Source organism: Schistocerca serialis, chromosome 7 (genome assembly GCF_023864345.2).
Source record: "Schistocerca serialis cubense isolate TAMUIC-IGC-003099 chromosome 7, iqSchSeri2.2, whole genome shotgun sequence".
In the NCBI taxonomy this organism is placed as follows: Eukaryota; Metazoa; Arthropoda; class Insecta; order Orthoptera; family Acrididae; genus Schistocerca; species Schistocerca serialis.
The window spans coordinates 612305983-612324228 of NC_064644.1; the positions used below are offsets into that span (position 1 = coordinate 612305983).

Below are 18246 nucleotides of genomic sequence, written 5' to 3' on the forward strand. Positions count from 1 at the left end.
CCTTCCAGCTTTAAAAGCAATATCGATATGTTAGTTACCTTTTGTACACATGACCTAACATGCACATGAGCTAACATGCACAAACGTATAACGGACGGCGACTACACTTTTTACTGCTACATTTTCAAAATACGTGCTGTGTTTTACTTAATTTGGAAGCCGATAACTATGGGCAGTAGGGGAAAGAAAACGAGGAAAAGAGTTCATTATCAAGCTATGATAGCAAACGACAAGATGCAAAGAAATCAATTTTTTTAACCGAATAGTTTCCTCAAAATCGAATGAGGAGGGTTACATAGCTAGGAACACACTCGTAATACAGCGATTGTTAATTTTTTGTGTGAAAATTAAAGGTATTAATAAACTTTCTACCAGAAACAGGTGTAAGGTGTAGCATTGCTTCATACACACAAAACAGTTTTCTTAAGGCACATCAGATGACTTGAAAGCTCCCTCCATGTGTATCGTTCAATGCTTTAGCATGGAGCAACAACTCTTTTGCGTCCGACGACACAACAATCGCATCGCCGTTGTATTGCTGTCAATTAATTTGCTTCAACTGCGTTTGTCTGCGGTCCATCACGCGGCTTGCTTCTGTGTCATAACGCGAGTCGCATTGAGCATTGTATTGCATACTATATCACCTAAATGAGAACCGTGCCTAACTTTTTCTGTTGGAAATTTTGAAGTTACGTCATCAGATCGACACCTTTCGTCACACTATTTTCGATTGACAAACTAGAGAGTCGTGCTTGACTGATAGTGAACCTATGATAATTCTTAATTAATCTAAGTTGTGAAAAACTCATTTCACTTCGCACTAAAGAAACACACAGTTGTGAAAATATTAACGCCAAAATAAGGATGGGAATAGATTCGGAATATTACTATTCAACCACGAACTGTAAAGAAACTTAAAAGAGCTGCAACCAAGAGATTATTGTTTTGGAACTTCGGCAGTTTGTAGAAATCTGTTCACACGTAGAATTTCTTCAGTGATATTGTCATCAGAATTCTCATCATAATTGAAAATTAAACTTTTTACAATCGTGAGAAGTTCCGTTTCTGGGTTTGTACATACATTCATTTACACATTTATTCGAAAAACTCTATTTTGAATCCATCAGACCTTAAACTGGGTATCTCCTCCATCTACAACATTATTTTTTGACGATGACAGCACGTACCTTCGCTAATAAAGGATAGGCTTTCATTATTTTACAGTCTCAAATCTCTACTTAACACGAAATAATAACTGACGAAAACCTACGCAGCCTAACCAAATCGTTCAAAAACAGTTTAGTGATCGACGAGCTATGTTAACAATGCTCTTCCATATATCACTGTCTCAAATACTGTGTGCTATTCTAGCGGTAACATGCGCGTATGCATGGTCAGGTCCAGCCCATAAGCTCTCTAGCTACCCGCACAGCCCTGAGCCCAGAATGAAACAACGAAATAAAAGATATTCTTACAACTAAAATAGGGCCACAAAACATAAGATTTTCTCACACCAGCGGAGCCGGTAACCAGCTCAGACTGCACCCTCCTCCACGGGAGGCTGACGCTTGAAGAACCCAGAGTCAGCTACTCAAGGACAACTACAGGCAGCACTGCATGATGTGTGCATCAATCTCCCTCCAGAAAGATTCCAACAGCTCAAGGAGTCCATGTCTAGACATGTAACTCAGTTTTGTGGGCACACAGTTTTAGCTATAAATAACTATAACCACAAACCATATTGTCGTAACGATTTAAATCTGCAGATAAACACATTAGGTAGAAATATGGGCTAGCTTCAAACTGCAATTCTACAAGAATCCCAAGAGCTTTTTTCCCTTCCCCCTTCCGAACCATCAAAGGCATCAAATCGGTTTCCTCCCTCCCTTCTGCCCAACCAGACGTCCAATGATAAAGAAAGTGCTCCACTAATCAAGAGTTAAACGAACCATGGGGCATAATTATGGTTGCTTTTAATAAGTAAGAAAGTTACTGGTTTCCTTTCATTAAATTTGAAAGTATTAAGACTAATGCACATGGGTCGCAATTTGTCGAGAAATTCATTCAAGATCAAATCATATAAACCTAAGACTGGTGATAGGCACTTTGCATAACATGTTCCGACTCAAACATCATAGTATATATCTTTCATAAATTTCAAGTGTAAAAGTACTAGGAATGAAGACTTACCCTTCCTCACTGAACATGAAAAATACACGAGGGAAAAATACTCGAAACAAATTTTTGAACATCTGCTAGAAGCGACATATGAGCAAATGCACTTAACAACTTTCATTGTCATTTCAGATGTTCTGATATATTTCCTCAGGTTTGTGAGATCTATGGCTAAAAGTTATTGCCACTGTGTTTAAGAGTAGACGTCTAGTCTAGGACAAAATGACTATGTTGTCTTCTTACCTGGTGCAAACGATATTAATGGATCAAAACATGGTTTTATTGCATCACTAGATGAAACCATTGCAAAATCTAGGCACACACAACTAATTCTATGCACAGTACAATATAGATATGACATGCCAAATGGAAACTGCAAAATCTACGAAATGAACAGTTACTTGATCCAGAAGGCGTCTTACAGTGAACACACCAGAGTTTTAGATGTAAATAGCTTCCTCCAACAGAAAGACTTCACTAGGCATAGGCTTCACTTACATAAAAATGGGAAAAAGAAACTGTGTGTTAATCTGCTGAATGCCATCAAAAGTCCACTGATAACAAGAAGTACCATAAAACGTGTTACACCAGGACATCAAACATATATGTGGACAATCTCAGAAGAATCAACAATACTGCAGCTGAAACAACAACAACGACACCAGGAGCTGAAGAGCCAAAAGTGAATAGGCAGTCAGGATCATCAAGGAAAACATCAGAAACAGTGTTAGAAAAGAAGAAGGTATTCACAGTCAGCACCAAGTTACCACCAACATCCTGTGCAAAAATCTCGTCAAGTGCCACAAATCAGTCAGCCCACGACATTTTTGAAATGAAATAAAATAAATAAGTGGAAACAGCAAAAAATGTGCAGCCGCACTCCAAATCAGTACCACTGGAAACTGTGACAAGATCTTCAACACGAAAACGTAGACCTCCAGCCTACAGCCAGGATTTTTTATAGGCAAGAACACCAGTAGCTCCCTGCTAGCAGCAAACCAAAGGAAAACAGATGAAGAGCAGAATCTTCATGAACCAAAACTACAAGAAAACCCAGTGAGTGGTGTCAAAACTCATTCAATTGGAAAACAGTCACTATTATCCTTTAAAGAATTACACCATAATGTGCAGTCAATGTTTAATAAGTTACTAGAAATAGATCTCTTCCAAAAAACAAAGTCACACTTAGATGTTCATTGTATTACCGAACACTGGTTAACAGAAGACAAAATTAAAAAAAAACGCCACTTGGTGAATTTACTCTAGCCGGTTACTCTTGTAGGAACAAAAGTAAGGGAGGTGGTACAGCAGTCTATGTAAAAAAAAAAAATTATGCTACAGAAGCCTCACAAGGTACAATAATATGCAAATAGAATCAGACTTTGAATTCTCCTTAATTATCTTAACAGACTATAACCTATTGATACTGAATGTATATAGAGCGCCTCATGGGAACATCCAAACATTCAATCACTCCCTCGAAGCACTAATCACAAAAATTCACTCACTAAACAAAATTCTATTAACAAGTGGAGATTTTAATATCAGCATCCTCACACCTGGAAAAACAAAGAGGAATTGTTGAATATTAAAAATTCATTCAACCTATCCCCAACTGTAAACACACCAATCAGGATCACAAAAAAAACAGCCCTAGATCAGATTTTCATAAACACAGACAAACTACACCACTCAATCGAAGTCATCAGCATAGGTTACAGTGACCATGAAGTACAAATACTAATAGCGAATTTAAATTACATAAGACAGTATCCCACAAAAACTAAAATGCAAAGACAATTTAATGGTGATAATATAAGGCTTTTTAACTATCTGTTAAGGGCTGAAAACTGGGCAGAGGTCTATAAAGAAAATGATTAAACTACATATTAAATTGAAACTTCCTGGCAGATAAAACTGTGTGCCGGACCGAGACTCGAACTCGGGACCTTTCCCTTTTGCGGGCAAGTGCTCTACCAACTGAGCTACCCAAGCACGACTCATGCTCCAACCTCACAGCTTTACTTCTGCCAGTACCTCGTCTCCTACCTTCCAAAGGTACTGGCAGAAGTAAAGCTGTGAAGACAGGGTGTGAGTCGTGCTTGGGTAGCTCAGTTGGTAGAGCACTTGCCCGCAAAAGGCAAAGGTCCCGAGTTCGAGTCTCGGTCCGGCACACAGTTTTAATCTGCCAGGAATTTTCATATCTGCTCACACTTCGCTGCAGGTGAAAATCTCATTCTACATATTTAATTCCTTCCATGAAACATTTCTCCACCACTTCAATACTCCATTTCCACTGAAATCCAGGAAAATTGGATACAAACACACAGACTCATGGGTAAGAAAAGGAATAAGGATCTCCAGCCAAAAAAAAAAAAAAAAGTGACTTAAAAAATCAGATGAAACACCATGAAGTCGATGATCAGTTTAGGTCATATTGTAAGACCTATTTTGCAATCTATAGAAAAGCAATCCAACAAGCAAAGAAATTATACAATAATAAATTTATAAAGGCATCTTACAATAAAATGAAAGGCATGTGGACAGTTGTAAAAAATGAAACAAACAGTAAGAAGCATGTTATAAACAAAACATTAAAACTAAACCTAAATGATGAAGTCACATCAGATCCCCACAAAATAGTAAATGGTTTTAATGACTGTTGTAGCAAAATAGCAGAAAACCTGAAACAGAAAAACTGCCACAGACCAAATACTCAACACCAAACACTAATGTAAACAATACCAGTACAGGCATTAATGTTTCTTCACAAACTCTCTAATACTGAAGTGCTTACAGCTATAAAAAGACTATAGAATAAGTACTCCAGTGGCAGTGACAACATTCCCGATTTAATTGTAAAGAAACGTGGAGAATCCATTGTAGAACCCCTAACCCACACAAAAAATGCATCCTTTACAAATGGAGTTTTCACTGACCTACTAAAGACTTTTCAAATTACCCCACTTCACAAAAAGGGACCTAAAAAAGATGTAGCCAATTACAGTCCCATAGCCAACTCAGCTCATTCTCAAAAATATTTGAAAAATGATTTTATACCAGATTGGAAGACTATACTAATAAACTATCCTCATTAACAAAACACCAGCATGGTTTTAGAAAACAAAAGACGACTATCACAGCTATTTATGAGTATCTCAAGAAAACCTTAAAAGCACTAGATAATAAGGAAATCTCTACTGGTAGCTTTTTAGATTTATCTAAAGCCTTTGATGTAATTGACCATACCATTCTCCTTAAGAAGCTAGCAAATAAAGGTATAAGAGGAATTGCAAACAAATGGTTGGAATCTTACCTGTCAAACAGATTACAAAAAGTTGAAATTACTTTTGGAAAAAAGAATACAACCACCCATCAATGTACTGTACACTCCTCTGACACAATGCCTATTAGATATGGCGTGCCACAGGGCTTAATCCTGGGACCCATACTGTTTCTGCTATACATTGATGACATAAGCACATAGCTTGGTACAGGACATAGCACACTGTTTGCCAAAGACACGAGTATACTAATAACAGGTACTGATACAGAGGACCACAACCAAAAAATTAAACCACTTATGTCGTCACTCAGCAAATGGTTCAACCAGAACAAACAGATTGTAAATATACATAAAACAAAGTACATCAACTTTAGACTCTCACCCCAAAAACAAGAAATGCCCAATGTGATTCTAAATAACCAAGAGCTTACATGTGTGGGCTCTGTCAAGTTTCTTAGCATACAGCTTGAAGAAAATCTTAAGTGGGAGGCTCACACAAATTATATCTCAAAAAAACTATCAACTGTGTGTTACCTTTTAAGAATACTAAAAAAATCAGTCACAAAATCTGTTCTCATACATGTATATTATGCTTACTTCCACTCTACATTACATTATGGAATCATATTTTGGGGGAACTCACCTGGAGGTAGTTATATTTTCAAAATGCAGAAAAAGCCAATATGCATAATATTTAACCTAAGACATAATGAATCATGTAGACAACATTTCAAAACAAATGGCATTATGACACAGCCCTCTGCTTACATTTATAATATCGTCTCATTTGTAAAGCCATACCTGTTAATCAATGACTGCACATTAAAATTCAATGGAGATATTCATAACTATACAACAAGGCAGCAATCTGACATACATATGATTCCCTCCAGAACTACCTGCTACCAAAAAAGTGTTATAAATGTAGGGATACAAATGTATGATAATTTACCAAATGAAAGCAACAAAGAAACCAAGAGCCTTCACACATAAGTTAAAAAAGTACCTCTTTGACCAATGCTTTCATGCAATTGATCATTTCTTTGAAAGGGGTCAAAATTGCAAACAATTTTATAATAAATGTTCAATTAGGTCTGAAAATTATATACCGTGCATGTCTATGAAGTATACTGTACTATTATATTCTGTGCATGTCTATGAAATATACTAGATTATTTTACTATTACATTTGTATTGGCTGTTTGTATTTTACTACACAACATTTGTATTTACTGTTTTGTTAAAGAAAGATATTTTCCTCATTACAAAATAATGTAAAATCAATTTATTAAAAATTACTTGCAAATATGTTCTTTTGACCTGTCCAATATCAAATGTACAACTGTAAAATTCTCTGATTTGTATTGAGTATTTTGTTTAAGATAGATAATTTCCTCACTACAAAATAATGTAAAAATCAATTTGTAAAAATTACTTGTAAATATGCTGTCTTGACCTGTCCAATATCATATGTACAACTGTACAATACTATGATTGCCTGGATCTATACAATACAGTAAAGTAGAGGTTGTTTGAGATGGTACAATTCCTCTAGTCTTAAAGTCATGTAACTATCCAGTTCCCAAGGTACCCTTGAAGTTTATGAAATATTTTTGTGCGATTAAGGCAAATATTTTGCTTTCATTGGTTTGCTGCATAACATAGTCGATGTAGGTACTCGTTTGACTGCATTGTTGAATGGATGGGAAAGTGTTTGTCCCTGATATCAGTGATGAGTATCCATATTTGCAATTTAGAGAAAAAAGGGAAATTGAATGCAAGCTGTATATGTATGTGTACAATAAAGCTTCCACTGCACGATAGTTACGTCGTTTCCTAATTCTATTCAAGAACCGATCAACTTGAGAGAGGTCAGATCATCAAAGAAAGTTGCAGTACATGTATATTATAATTACATTGCAGGGAGTCTCCAACACTTCTGGCACAATAGCAGTAAAGCCTTACTATCGACAGATTAGTTGTGTGTAAAGATTACTTTTATTTGTAAGGGTCACTTATTTTGAATGTATGAGAGACTACACTGTTGCTCGTCAGAGGTAACAAATCTGCGAGAAAAAGTTGCAAATTAACGCTTTTAACCATAGAGGATAATTTTATGTTTTGTCTCTGGCACCCTAAATTATCTCAAAAAAAAATGGTTCAAATGGCTCTGAGCACTATGGGACTCAACTGCTGTGGTCATAAGTCCCCTAGAACTTAGAACTACTTAAACCTAACTAACCTAAGGACAGCACACAACACCCAGCCATCACGAGGCAGAGAAAATCCCTGACCCCGCCGGGAATCGAACCCGGGAACCCGGGCGTGGGAAGCGAGAACGCTACCGCACGACCACGAGATGCGGGCTAAATTATCTCACTTGTAGATAATGTAACTATTGGTATTATATAAGAACCCTTATAAGATTCGATTTAGTAATTATTAGAGTTCTTTCCATGTTCTGTAAGGAGTAGTGGTCTCAGTACTTGTGTAAAACATGATCAGAAATTCATTGCATATAGTCTTCATTTGTTTGCTGTTATAGTATCCTTGTAGCTTTCAGAAGCTTGATTAAGAGACCACATCAAATGCTAAAACTTGACATCTTCTAGATGTACTGATGGCAGCATTGTTCTGTCATGCATATAGCAGATGCCATTGAGTATACGGTAGATACCAGTACCACATCTGTTAAATCCCCCCATGAACCATGGACCTTGCCGTTGGTGGGGAGGCTTGCGTGCCTCAGCGATACAGATAGCCGTACCGTAGGTGCAATCACAACGGAGGGGTATCTGTTGAGAGGCCAGACAAACGTGTGGTTCCTGGAGAGGGGCAGCAGCCTTTTCAGTAGTTGCAAGGGCAACAGTCTGGATGATTGACTGATCTGGCCTTGTAACAATAACCAAAACGGCCTTGCTGTGCTGGTACTGCGAACGGCTGAAAGCAAGGAGAAACTACAGCCGTAATTTTTCCCGAGGGCATGCAGCTTTACTGTATGATTACATGATGATGGCGTCCTCTTGGGTAAAATATTCCGGAGGTAAAATAGTCCCCCATTCGGATCTCCGGGCGGGGACTACTCAAGAGGATGTTGTTATCAGGAGAAAGAAAACTGGCGTTCTACGGATCGGAGCGTGGAATGTCAGATCCCTTAATCGGGCAGGTAGGTTAGAAAATTTAAAAAGGGAAATGGATAGGTTGAAGTTAGATATAGTGGGAATTAGTGAAGTTCGGTGGCAGGAGGAACAAGACTTCTGGTCAGGTGACTACAGGGTTATAAACACAAAATCAAATAGGGGTAATGCAGGAGTAGGTTTAATAATGAATAGGAAAATAGGAATGCGGGTAAGCTACTACAAACAGCATAGTGAACGCATTATTGTGGCCAAGATAGATACGAAGCCCACGCTTACTACAGTAGTACAAGTTTATATGCCAACTAGCTCTGCAGATGACGAAGAAATTGAAGAAATGTATGATGAAATAAAAGAAATTATTCAGATTGTGAAGGGAGACGAAAATTTAATAGTCATGGGTGACTGGAATTCGAGTGTAGGAAAAGGGAGAGAAGGAAACATAGTAGGTGAATATGGATTGGGGGACAGAAATGAAAGAGGAAGCCGCCTGGTCGAATTTTGCACAGAGCACAACATAATCATAACTAACACTTGGTTTAAGAATCATGAAAGAAGGTTGTATACATGGAAGAACCCTGGAGATACTAAAAGGTATCAGATAGATTATATAATGGTAAGACAGAGATTTAGGAACCAGGTTTTAAATTGTAAGACATTTCCAGGGGCAGATGTGGACTCTGACCACAATCTATTGGTTATGACCTGTAGATTAAAACTGAAGAAACTGCAAAAAGGTGGGAATTTAAGGAGATGGGACCTGGATAAACTAAAAGAACCAGAGGTTGTACAGAGATTCAGGGAGAGCATAAGGGAGCAATTGACAGGAATGGGGGAAATAAATACAGTAGAAGAAGAATGGGTAGCTTTGAGGGATGAAGTAGTGAAGGCAGCAGAGGATCAAGTAGGTAAAAAGACGAGGGCTAGTAGAAATCCTTGGGTAACAGAAGAAATATTGAATTTAATTGATGAAAGGAGAAAATATAAAAATACAGTAAGTGAAACAGGCAAAAAGGAATACAAACGTCTCAAAAATGAGATCGACAGGAAGTGCAAAATGGCTAAGCAGGGATGGCTAGAGGACAAATGTATGGATGTACAGGCCTATCTCACTAGGGGTAAGATAGATACCGCCTACAGGAAAATTAAAGAGACCTTTGGAGATAAGAGAACGACTTGTATGAATATCAAGAGCTCAGATGGAAACCCAGTTCTAAGCAAAGAAGGGAAAGCAGAAAGGTGGAAGGAGTATATAGAGGGTCTATACAAAGGCGATGTACTTGAGGACAATATTATGGAAATGGAAGAGGATGTAGATGAAGATGAAATGGGAGATATGATACTGCGTGAAGAGTTTGACAGAGCACTGAAAGACCTGAGTCGAAACAAGGCCCCCGGAGTAGACAATATTCCATTCGAACTACTGACGGCCGTGGGAGAGCCAGTCCTGACAAAACTCTACCATCTGGTGAGCAAGATGTATGAAACAGGCGAAATACCCTCAGACTTCAAGAAGAATATAATAATTCCAATCCCAAAGAAAGCAGGTGTCGACAGATGTGAAAATTACCGAACTATCAGTTTAATAAGTCACAGCTGCAAAATACTAACACGAATTCTTTACAGACGAATGGAAAAACTAGTAGAAGCCAACCTCGGGGAAGATCAGTTTGGATTCCGTAGAAACACTGGAACACGTGAGGCAATACTGACCTTACGACTTATCTTAGAAGAAAGATTAAGGAAAGGCAAACCTACGTTTCTAGCATTTGTAGACTTAGAGAAAGCTTTTGACAATGTTGACTGGAATACTCTCTTTCAAATTCTAAAGGTGGCAGGGGTAAAATACAGGGAGCGAAAGGCTATTTACAATTCGTACAGAAACCAGATGGCAGTTATAAGAGTCGAGGGACATGAAATGGAAGCAGTGGTTGGGAAAGGAGTGAGACAGGGTTGTAGCCTCTCCCCGATGTTGTTCAATCTGTATATTGAGCAAGCAGTAAAGGAAACAAAAGAAAAATTCGGAGTAGGTATTAAAATTCATGGAGAAGAAATAATAACTTTGAGGTTCGCCGATGACATTGTAATTCTGTCAGAGACAGCAAAGGACTTGGAAGAGCAGTTGAATGGAATGGACAGTGTCTTGAAAGGAGGATATAAGATGAACATCAACAAAAGCAAAACAAGGATAATGGAATGTAGTCTAATTAAGTCGGGTGATGCTGAGGGAATTAGATTAGGAAATGAGGCAATTAAAGTAGTAAAGGAGTTTTGCTATTTGGGGAGCAAAATAACTGATGATGGTCGAAGTAGAGAGGATATAAAATGTAGGCTGGCAATGGCAAGGAAAGCGTTTCTGAAGAAGAGAAATTTGTTAACATCCAGTATAGATTTAAGTGTCAGGAAGCCATTTCTGAAAGTATTCGTATGGAGTGTAGCCATGTATGGAAGTGAAACATGGACGATAAATAGTTTGGACAAGAAGAGAATAGAAGCTTTTGAAATGTGGTGCTACAGAAGAATGCTGAAGATTAGATGGGTAGATCACATAACTAATGAGGAAGTATTGAATAGGATTGGGGAGAAGAGAAGTTTGTGGCACAACTTGACCAGAAGAAGGGATCGTTTGGTAGGACATGTTCTGAGGCATCAAGGGATCACCAATTTAGTATTGGAGGGCAGCGTGGAGGGTAAAAATCGTAGAGGGAGACCAAGAGATGAATACACTAAGCAGATTCAGAAGGATGTAGGTTGCAGTAGGTACTGGGAGATGAAAAAGCTTGCACAGGATAGAGTAGCATGGAGAGCTGCATCAAACCAGTCTCAGGACTGAAGACCACAACAACAACAACATCTGTTAAATACATAAGAACTGCAGGAAACTCCTGTGTGTAATGTTGCTTCCACTTAATTTGACAAAAGTGTCAACAAGACACTTGCTTTTTGGAACATTGACACAGTCCATCAGGTACAGCAGCTTTTTTCTGATTTGTGGTTTATGTGTGTCTTACATAGTTTCCAGTAATGTCTCTGAATAATCTATATCACAGACTCTACCAATTGCACGTTTTGTATAGTGCCTTGTGAATTAATAGTACAGTATCATACAAATATAATGGAACCATAAAAGCTGTTAATTGAGTGCTTTTTAATTTTAGTTCCCCCTGTCAAATATGCGTACACTATAGCGTCAGGATGAAGATTAACTCTGGTGCTGTGGAATGTGTCTACAGATTTATTCAAGGAAAAGAGGTAGAAATGAAAAGTTGTATTTGTAAACTACGCTATTAACTGCGTTGTAATAATAGTTTACTATATGATTTTTACGCTTGTAATGTGTTTTACTCATTTTGTACTTAAAACTGTTCAAAAGAAATACCTTAGACACTAATAAGTATTGAGAAAAATCTACTGCTTTTCCTGTACTTGAATGTATATACTGCTTGTGTGTACTTCAGAATACATAATTGTACAAGCAAAGTATTTATTTTCACACTGTGGGAGTAATGGGTAACTTTACTATAAACTAGAATATTAGCAGAGTTTGCCACTCGTGAACATAGACATAAACCAACATAAAATTAATCGTAGAAAGAATGGCTAATTGGGTATGATTTTCCAATTTCCTTGAATATTTCTCAGAATTTTCATTTTCTTGTCTTCACATAAGGAGCATGTTGTTAACACTTTCAACACTGCCCTCTTCACACCTGGCACTTGGTTCTGAACTGGCATATTTAATGGATGTTTGAAATTATATTGCAAAGAACAGAAAACTGATATGAATATGGTTCTTGCATCATTTAAAAGGAAAAAGTAAGAGCTTTACATAAATGTGAGTTTATTTTACGATATAAAATACAAATGGTTGTAATAATTAAAGAAGAAAACACAAAAATATCGTCAATAAAAAAGTTTTACATGATCTCTCTCTTGAGTAATGCCATTATTACCGTATCTAAATTTAAAAAAAATTATCACTGGACTGTCTAACTGCAGGTACCTGTAAACTAGAGTATTTTATAGTTCAGATGTAGTTAGCCTTTGTGTGAAAATCCTGGAAACACTGTGGGTCGCAAAGGCCAAAGCCACAGTCCTTGCATCACCATCTACTTTCCTTCCTGATGCGCTTTCCAGTCTCTTTCTTCCCCCTGTCTGAACATACTTTACAATACCTAGTAGTATTCACCTTGTTTGCAGTGGGTGGCACCTTCTCTGGAAAGTGTCTTGCAAATGTCCTCTCAATTTGTGAGGATGAAGCGGCTTGTTGCTGAAAAATATTTCCGTCCTTCTGGGCCAATTTCTTCCCCACTCTGTGAATAAAGTCTACTAGGGATACATTCTTCCTAGTGTTCTCCTTATATAAAATAAAACTGTTGACAGTTGACACGATAAACAACTGGAAAACAGCTTTTACCACCACTTCAAAGTTTTTTGGGCAAACGGATAATAGCTGGAGCATTGATCTGCTCTGTCAACCCTAGCTTTATTCTTATTGTAATCAATAATAACGGTTGGCTTTACAATTTCTGCTATTCCACCTTTGGTCCTCACTTGAATACTAGTGCTGTTAGACTTAAGCTTTGTGGAAAGACAAAAAAGTCTCGTTTTAACTTCCACTTCACTGCCAAGAGATGGAGTTTCCTTTGTAAAATTATCTTTTTTTTTAATTTTAATGTTCTGAATATTCGTCGCAAACCTTTCCAGTTTTTCAGTACAGTTCCCACTCCAAGAGCTTTATTTTCCCACAACATGTCCAAAAGAGATGGACTGGTGTAGTATCTATCCATATAAATGCAATGTCCTTTGCCAAACTACTGTGAACACAACCTTTTTACAAGGCCCTGGATACTATTGTCAACACTGCCTGCAGAGCCTGTATATACATCACAGTTTAGCATATAACCAGTTGATGAATCGCAGAGAGCATACAATTTTATTCCATATTTATTGGGTTTGTTTTTCATGTATACCCTGAAGCTTGTTCTACCACGAAACGGACACATTGCCTCATCTATTGTCAGATTCATGACTGGACGAAAACTAATTTTGGTTTATTCACAAAAAAATCAAACAAAGGCCTGACTTTGTTAAGTGGCTCGTCCTTTTCTTCGCCTCTGCTGATGAACATAGCATTGTCATTCAAGTGTAACATCGACAATGTAGCGAAAAATCGATCGCGACTCAACAATTTACTCGCAAATCCAGTCTGAGGAAACGGGTTTGTTGACCAATAATCACTGATTTTCGGCAATTTGACGACGCACATATGCAAAATAATACTTCACTAAATCTCTTGCAAATTTACTGCCGACCACTTATGCCAAACAGAGTTTATTTTCAGGCTACCTTTGCGTTTCATTGTCGTAATAACGTTACCAGCGTACAGATTCGTTTCACTTTTGATGATCTGAATAAAGTCGTCATCAAAGAAATAACTAAAATATTGAAGCTCCTCATTGGCATCTGAAAAATGCGATGCTCCGCCAACCACCTCCTGGAAATCCGGCAGTGCTGGCTGATCGTCTGGTTCCGACCAGTCTTGCTCTTTGTGCTCAGTGAGCCACACACGACCAGGTACCACAGATGGTGACTGATGGTCTGTACCATTGTCTGCATAGAAAAAAATAATGCTAAGATTGGTACTAAAAGGTACTAAATGCAAGTGAAGTAATGAACATTACTCAAAATGCGGTAATGAACTCTTCACTTTATGAGCAATTGAGATATATACATACCTGAATCATCACTTGTACTCTCGCCTGGAGAGCACGATTCCTCTTTGTCAGAATCGTCAATTTCAGATCCTGCATCTCCATAAAGAATATCTAAGATCTCTGTCTCCGTCAACTCGCTGCGCGATATTTTCACAATCGTAAACACCTGTGAATGAACGGCAGGTAACTTCGTCTTTCCAGTGATCACAGCCGCTCGCAGGATGATATAGCCGGTAAGTGCTTGCCTCTTGCGCAAGAAGAATGAAATACCTTCACATTAGTTGGCGAAACTGCTTCGGAGACGCGCTAAATGCGCTTACGGAGCCAAATAAAGGCTCGCCCGTACCGTATACGGGCGCCGTCGCCAACGTCAGGGCGGTCGCGACCGTATGGCGTACGGGCACCGTGCTCTAAGTGTTTGCACAAGAACAGAATGCAGCCTACAGACAATGTCGACAAGTTTTTCATCAGGTTGTTTGATCCAATCATATGCTACCCATAAGTTATTTCCTGGATTTAACATTAGCTGTCTTTGTCAGGCAACGTGTGCATTCATATTTACGAACTTGTACAGAGTATGAAAGGATAACACACTTATTGTTGTTGAAGTAAAGCATTTTGCACTTCGCATTGTTGTTAAACTGAAGCATTTTGCACTACATGTTAATTTACAAATGGCGAGCTTTAGCTTGTACATAAAATAAAAATCAATAATGTGATATAGGAGGCTATAAACTGACTGATTTCACATTATTGCAGTGTATTTGCAAACTTATATGGAAACAGAACTAACACTCTAACTATAATGAAGTATCGTACTATTACCTTACGTGACATTGGTGAGCACATGCCTACTGAAGACATATGTGTGGCTCATTGACACACGGAACTAAATAACACTACCTTTTGACCTTTGGTGCTTTTTAGACACACACACACACACACACACACACACACACACACACACACACGCCCACACCTCTACGAGGTGACTTGCATGGATTGCTGGGTAAGGTAGGAGAGTATAGAACTGTGTCAGCTAGGTAGGGAAAGATGTGTGGGAGAAAGGAGAAGCTATGTAAGTACTGGGAGACAGAAGAGGGGGAGAAATATGGCTGTCAATAGCACTGTCAAAAGGATGATTAAATATGATAAAAACAATACTGATGGGAGTGGAGTTAGTGAGCTTTGATTTCGCGTACGTGTGAGAGAGAGGGAAGTGGTCATTTGGGGGGAGGGGGGGGGGGAGATAATGCAGTGCCAGGATAGAGGAGGAATGGTTTATAAAATGACTGGACGCTCTCCTGTGTATTCCATCCATTCAGTTCTGTGATTGTAACTGCTCCTGAGAGATACGTGTGTGAACCTCATCTATCTCCCAGTTTTTCGCTACCATTCTTACAGCAAACGCCTTCCCTTCTCTTGACTGAGTACCTCATCTAAGTGGTACAGAAACTGCTTGTGATCTGTCAGTGTTGACGTGATTGTGGGGATGTCATTAGTGTGTCTGTCTGTGTGTGTATGTTTGTGTGTGTGTGGGGGGGGGGGGGGGGGGGAGCGGGGGGGCCGGGAAGGGGGTTTATGGGAGTCTCTCTCTCTCTCTCTCTCTCTCGCTCACACACACACACACACACACACACACACACACACACCACACACACACACACACACACACACACACACACATAGGTAAAGTACTGGGTAGAGACTGGGGAAAGGAACCACTCATGGTGTGCTTCAATGAAATATTTCAGCATCTGCTGGACATGGTTTACAGAAACATCAAAAAGGCCACAAGAGGATAAGAAACCTGTTTGTCCAGAATAAATGAGTTAGGTTGTCCAGTGTTTAAGGCACCAAACTCATATTCAGAAGGAGTGAAGTTCATATCACCCTCAGGTGATTGAGATTAAGGTTTTCTGCTATTTCCTGAAGTCTATTAAAGTAAAAGTAATTACTAGGATAATTCGTTATTATCCTTGTGCTATTGGAGATAGTGCTTCATGTAATGACCTTTTCATTTGTTCAACCTTAGACACCAGTTTTGCTTTCTCGCGTCATCCAGTATAGAGATCTCTTGTTTTAAACTTTATATGACACGAAAGCTTTTCTATTTTACCTGTAAACATTGTGTGTGTAATAAGATAAACACAGTATGATGTGCCAACTACTGGACACTGACCCTGTTGTGTATGTAACAGATGACAGAATGGCTTTGGTGTTAAGATATCTGAAAACTGAAGTCAATTCAGATTTTTAAATCTCACATGTAGAATAGGTTATTCATTCGAGGGAAATGATGATTTTGTAATTTTTGTGCAGCCATCCTGGAGATAATACATTCTACAGTAACATCGACAGTATGCCGGACATTCGACCCCGGCGGAAGTCCATACCACTTGTCTCAGAACTTGTAAGTTTCAAATCACACTCTTTTCTGTTATTTTATGTATTAATTATTAAGGTTTGAAAGTATTATATAGTAATTGAGATTAAAATCTTTATACTTCATAATGTCGCCGTCTCCTCTCACAATTTGAAACCAGATTTTCATTACTAATGAAATTTCTTAGAATTTTGCATTTTTAGAATCTACTGTGATTCATCTGATCTGAGTACCATTTTAAACTTTAGGAATATCTGTGCTACCAATTATTTTGTCTTTTAGTAATTTCCAAAACTGATTTAATAAAATCAGTAAATTCCAAGAAAATTGTGTTTCCTTTTCTCAAGTCAGTAACTAATAAGTAATTAATAATCAGCTACTCTTAATGTAACAGACTTTTCTATTACCACATGCATACCCATTGTAGAACATCAGCTTTGAAGTCAGTAAGCCTTTAGAGATCATTTTGGATGTCCCATATAAGTTACAGAACAACATTTTGAAGAAAGTCTCCCTTTACCACTCAGTACACTGAATCCAAAAATGAACTTAGATAACTGAACACTTTTTATTTCTACTGGAAAGGATGTTGCAAGTATATTTAGCATCTATGGGTAATTTTTTTGTCACCTTAATTTCTCTCATCTATTGCAAATTACACTTTCATGGTTCATTATGCGATGCCTATGTTGACCAAACTATTTTACTGTTCATTTTAGTTAATGTTTTCTAAAAATCTCATTTAGGTGAAGTCTACATGTATAATGAAATTGTCAGTGCGTATTAAGCCATGTTCAGAATACACAGAAATTGCTTTGTGGCAGCTTATATATATATATATATATATATATATATATATATATATATATATATATATATATATATGAAGGATAGGAAGGCAATTAAAGCTCGAGAATGATTATGATTAATTGTGATATGCCTTATAAGGCACCCATTGCTTTATAAAACTCAGGGGAAAAAAGAAGTGATCTGCCACTGCAATCATCACATTATTTTGTTACAAACTTTATGTTAAATTGAGGCACATGTACAGGTATAAAACAAACAAAAATTACTGAAGAATGTTAGTCTTAATTTTGGTTGTCTAACCGTAAAAAAATAGACTTTGTTAATGGATAAAGTATGTTTTCGGAAGGTAGCATCACACAACTGCAGTCATATCATTGTAATTCGCAATAATTTTTATGATCATTCTCTCAACATCTTATTTTGACAGTACCAAGTCACATAATTTGACTACTTATTCTATATGTTTGAAAACTGACTGGACAAAAACTAAAATAATGTTATATCTTTTTTATGCTACAATCTTCTGCAGGTTCTCAAGGTATTGACTAGAAAAGTCTTACTCATTAGAACTGCATGTTTCACATTTGAATGTGTGTTTGGTTGTAATATCTCTGGAAAATTTCCAATGTGCTTCCATTGAGTGAAGATTAATCAACGTGTAATGTAATAAGAGGATGTTCACCAGTTGCATGCTAAAACAGATTACCATTAATCATTTAGTTTGTTCAACCTTTA

At 37.7% G+C, this 18246-nt stretch overlaps 1 protein-coding gene and 1 non-coding gene across 2 annotated transcripts in view; both read left to right on the forward strand.

Moving 5' to 3' along the window:
* LOC126413295 (uncharacterized) overlaps window positions 1–18246 on the forward strand; it is a 640882-nt gene that overhangs the window by 171887 nt on the left and 450749 nt on the right. Inside the window, exon 8 of the mRNA XM_050083195.1 lies at window positions 16638–16728. Coding sequence (XP_049939152.1) covers window positions 16638–16728 — 91 coding nt within the window. The remainder of the gene's footprint in view (window positions 1–16637; window positions 16729–18246) is intronic.
* Window positions 4275–4349, forward strand: Trnal-caa (transfer RNA leucine (anticodon CAA)). The gene has a single exon. It is a non-coding gene; the product is annotated as a tRNA-Leu (tRNA).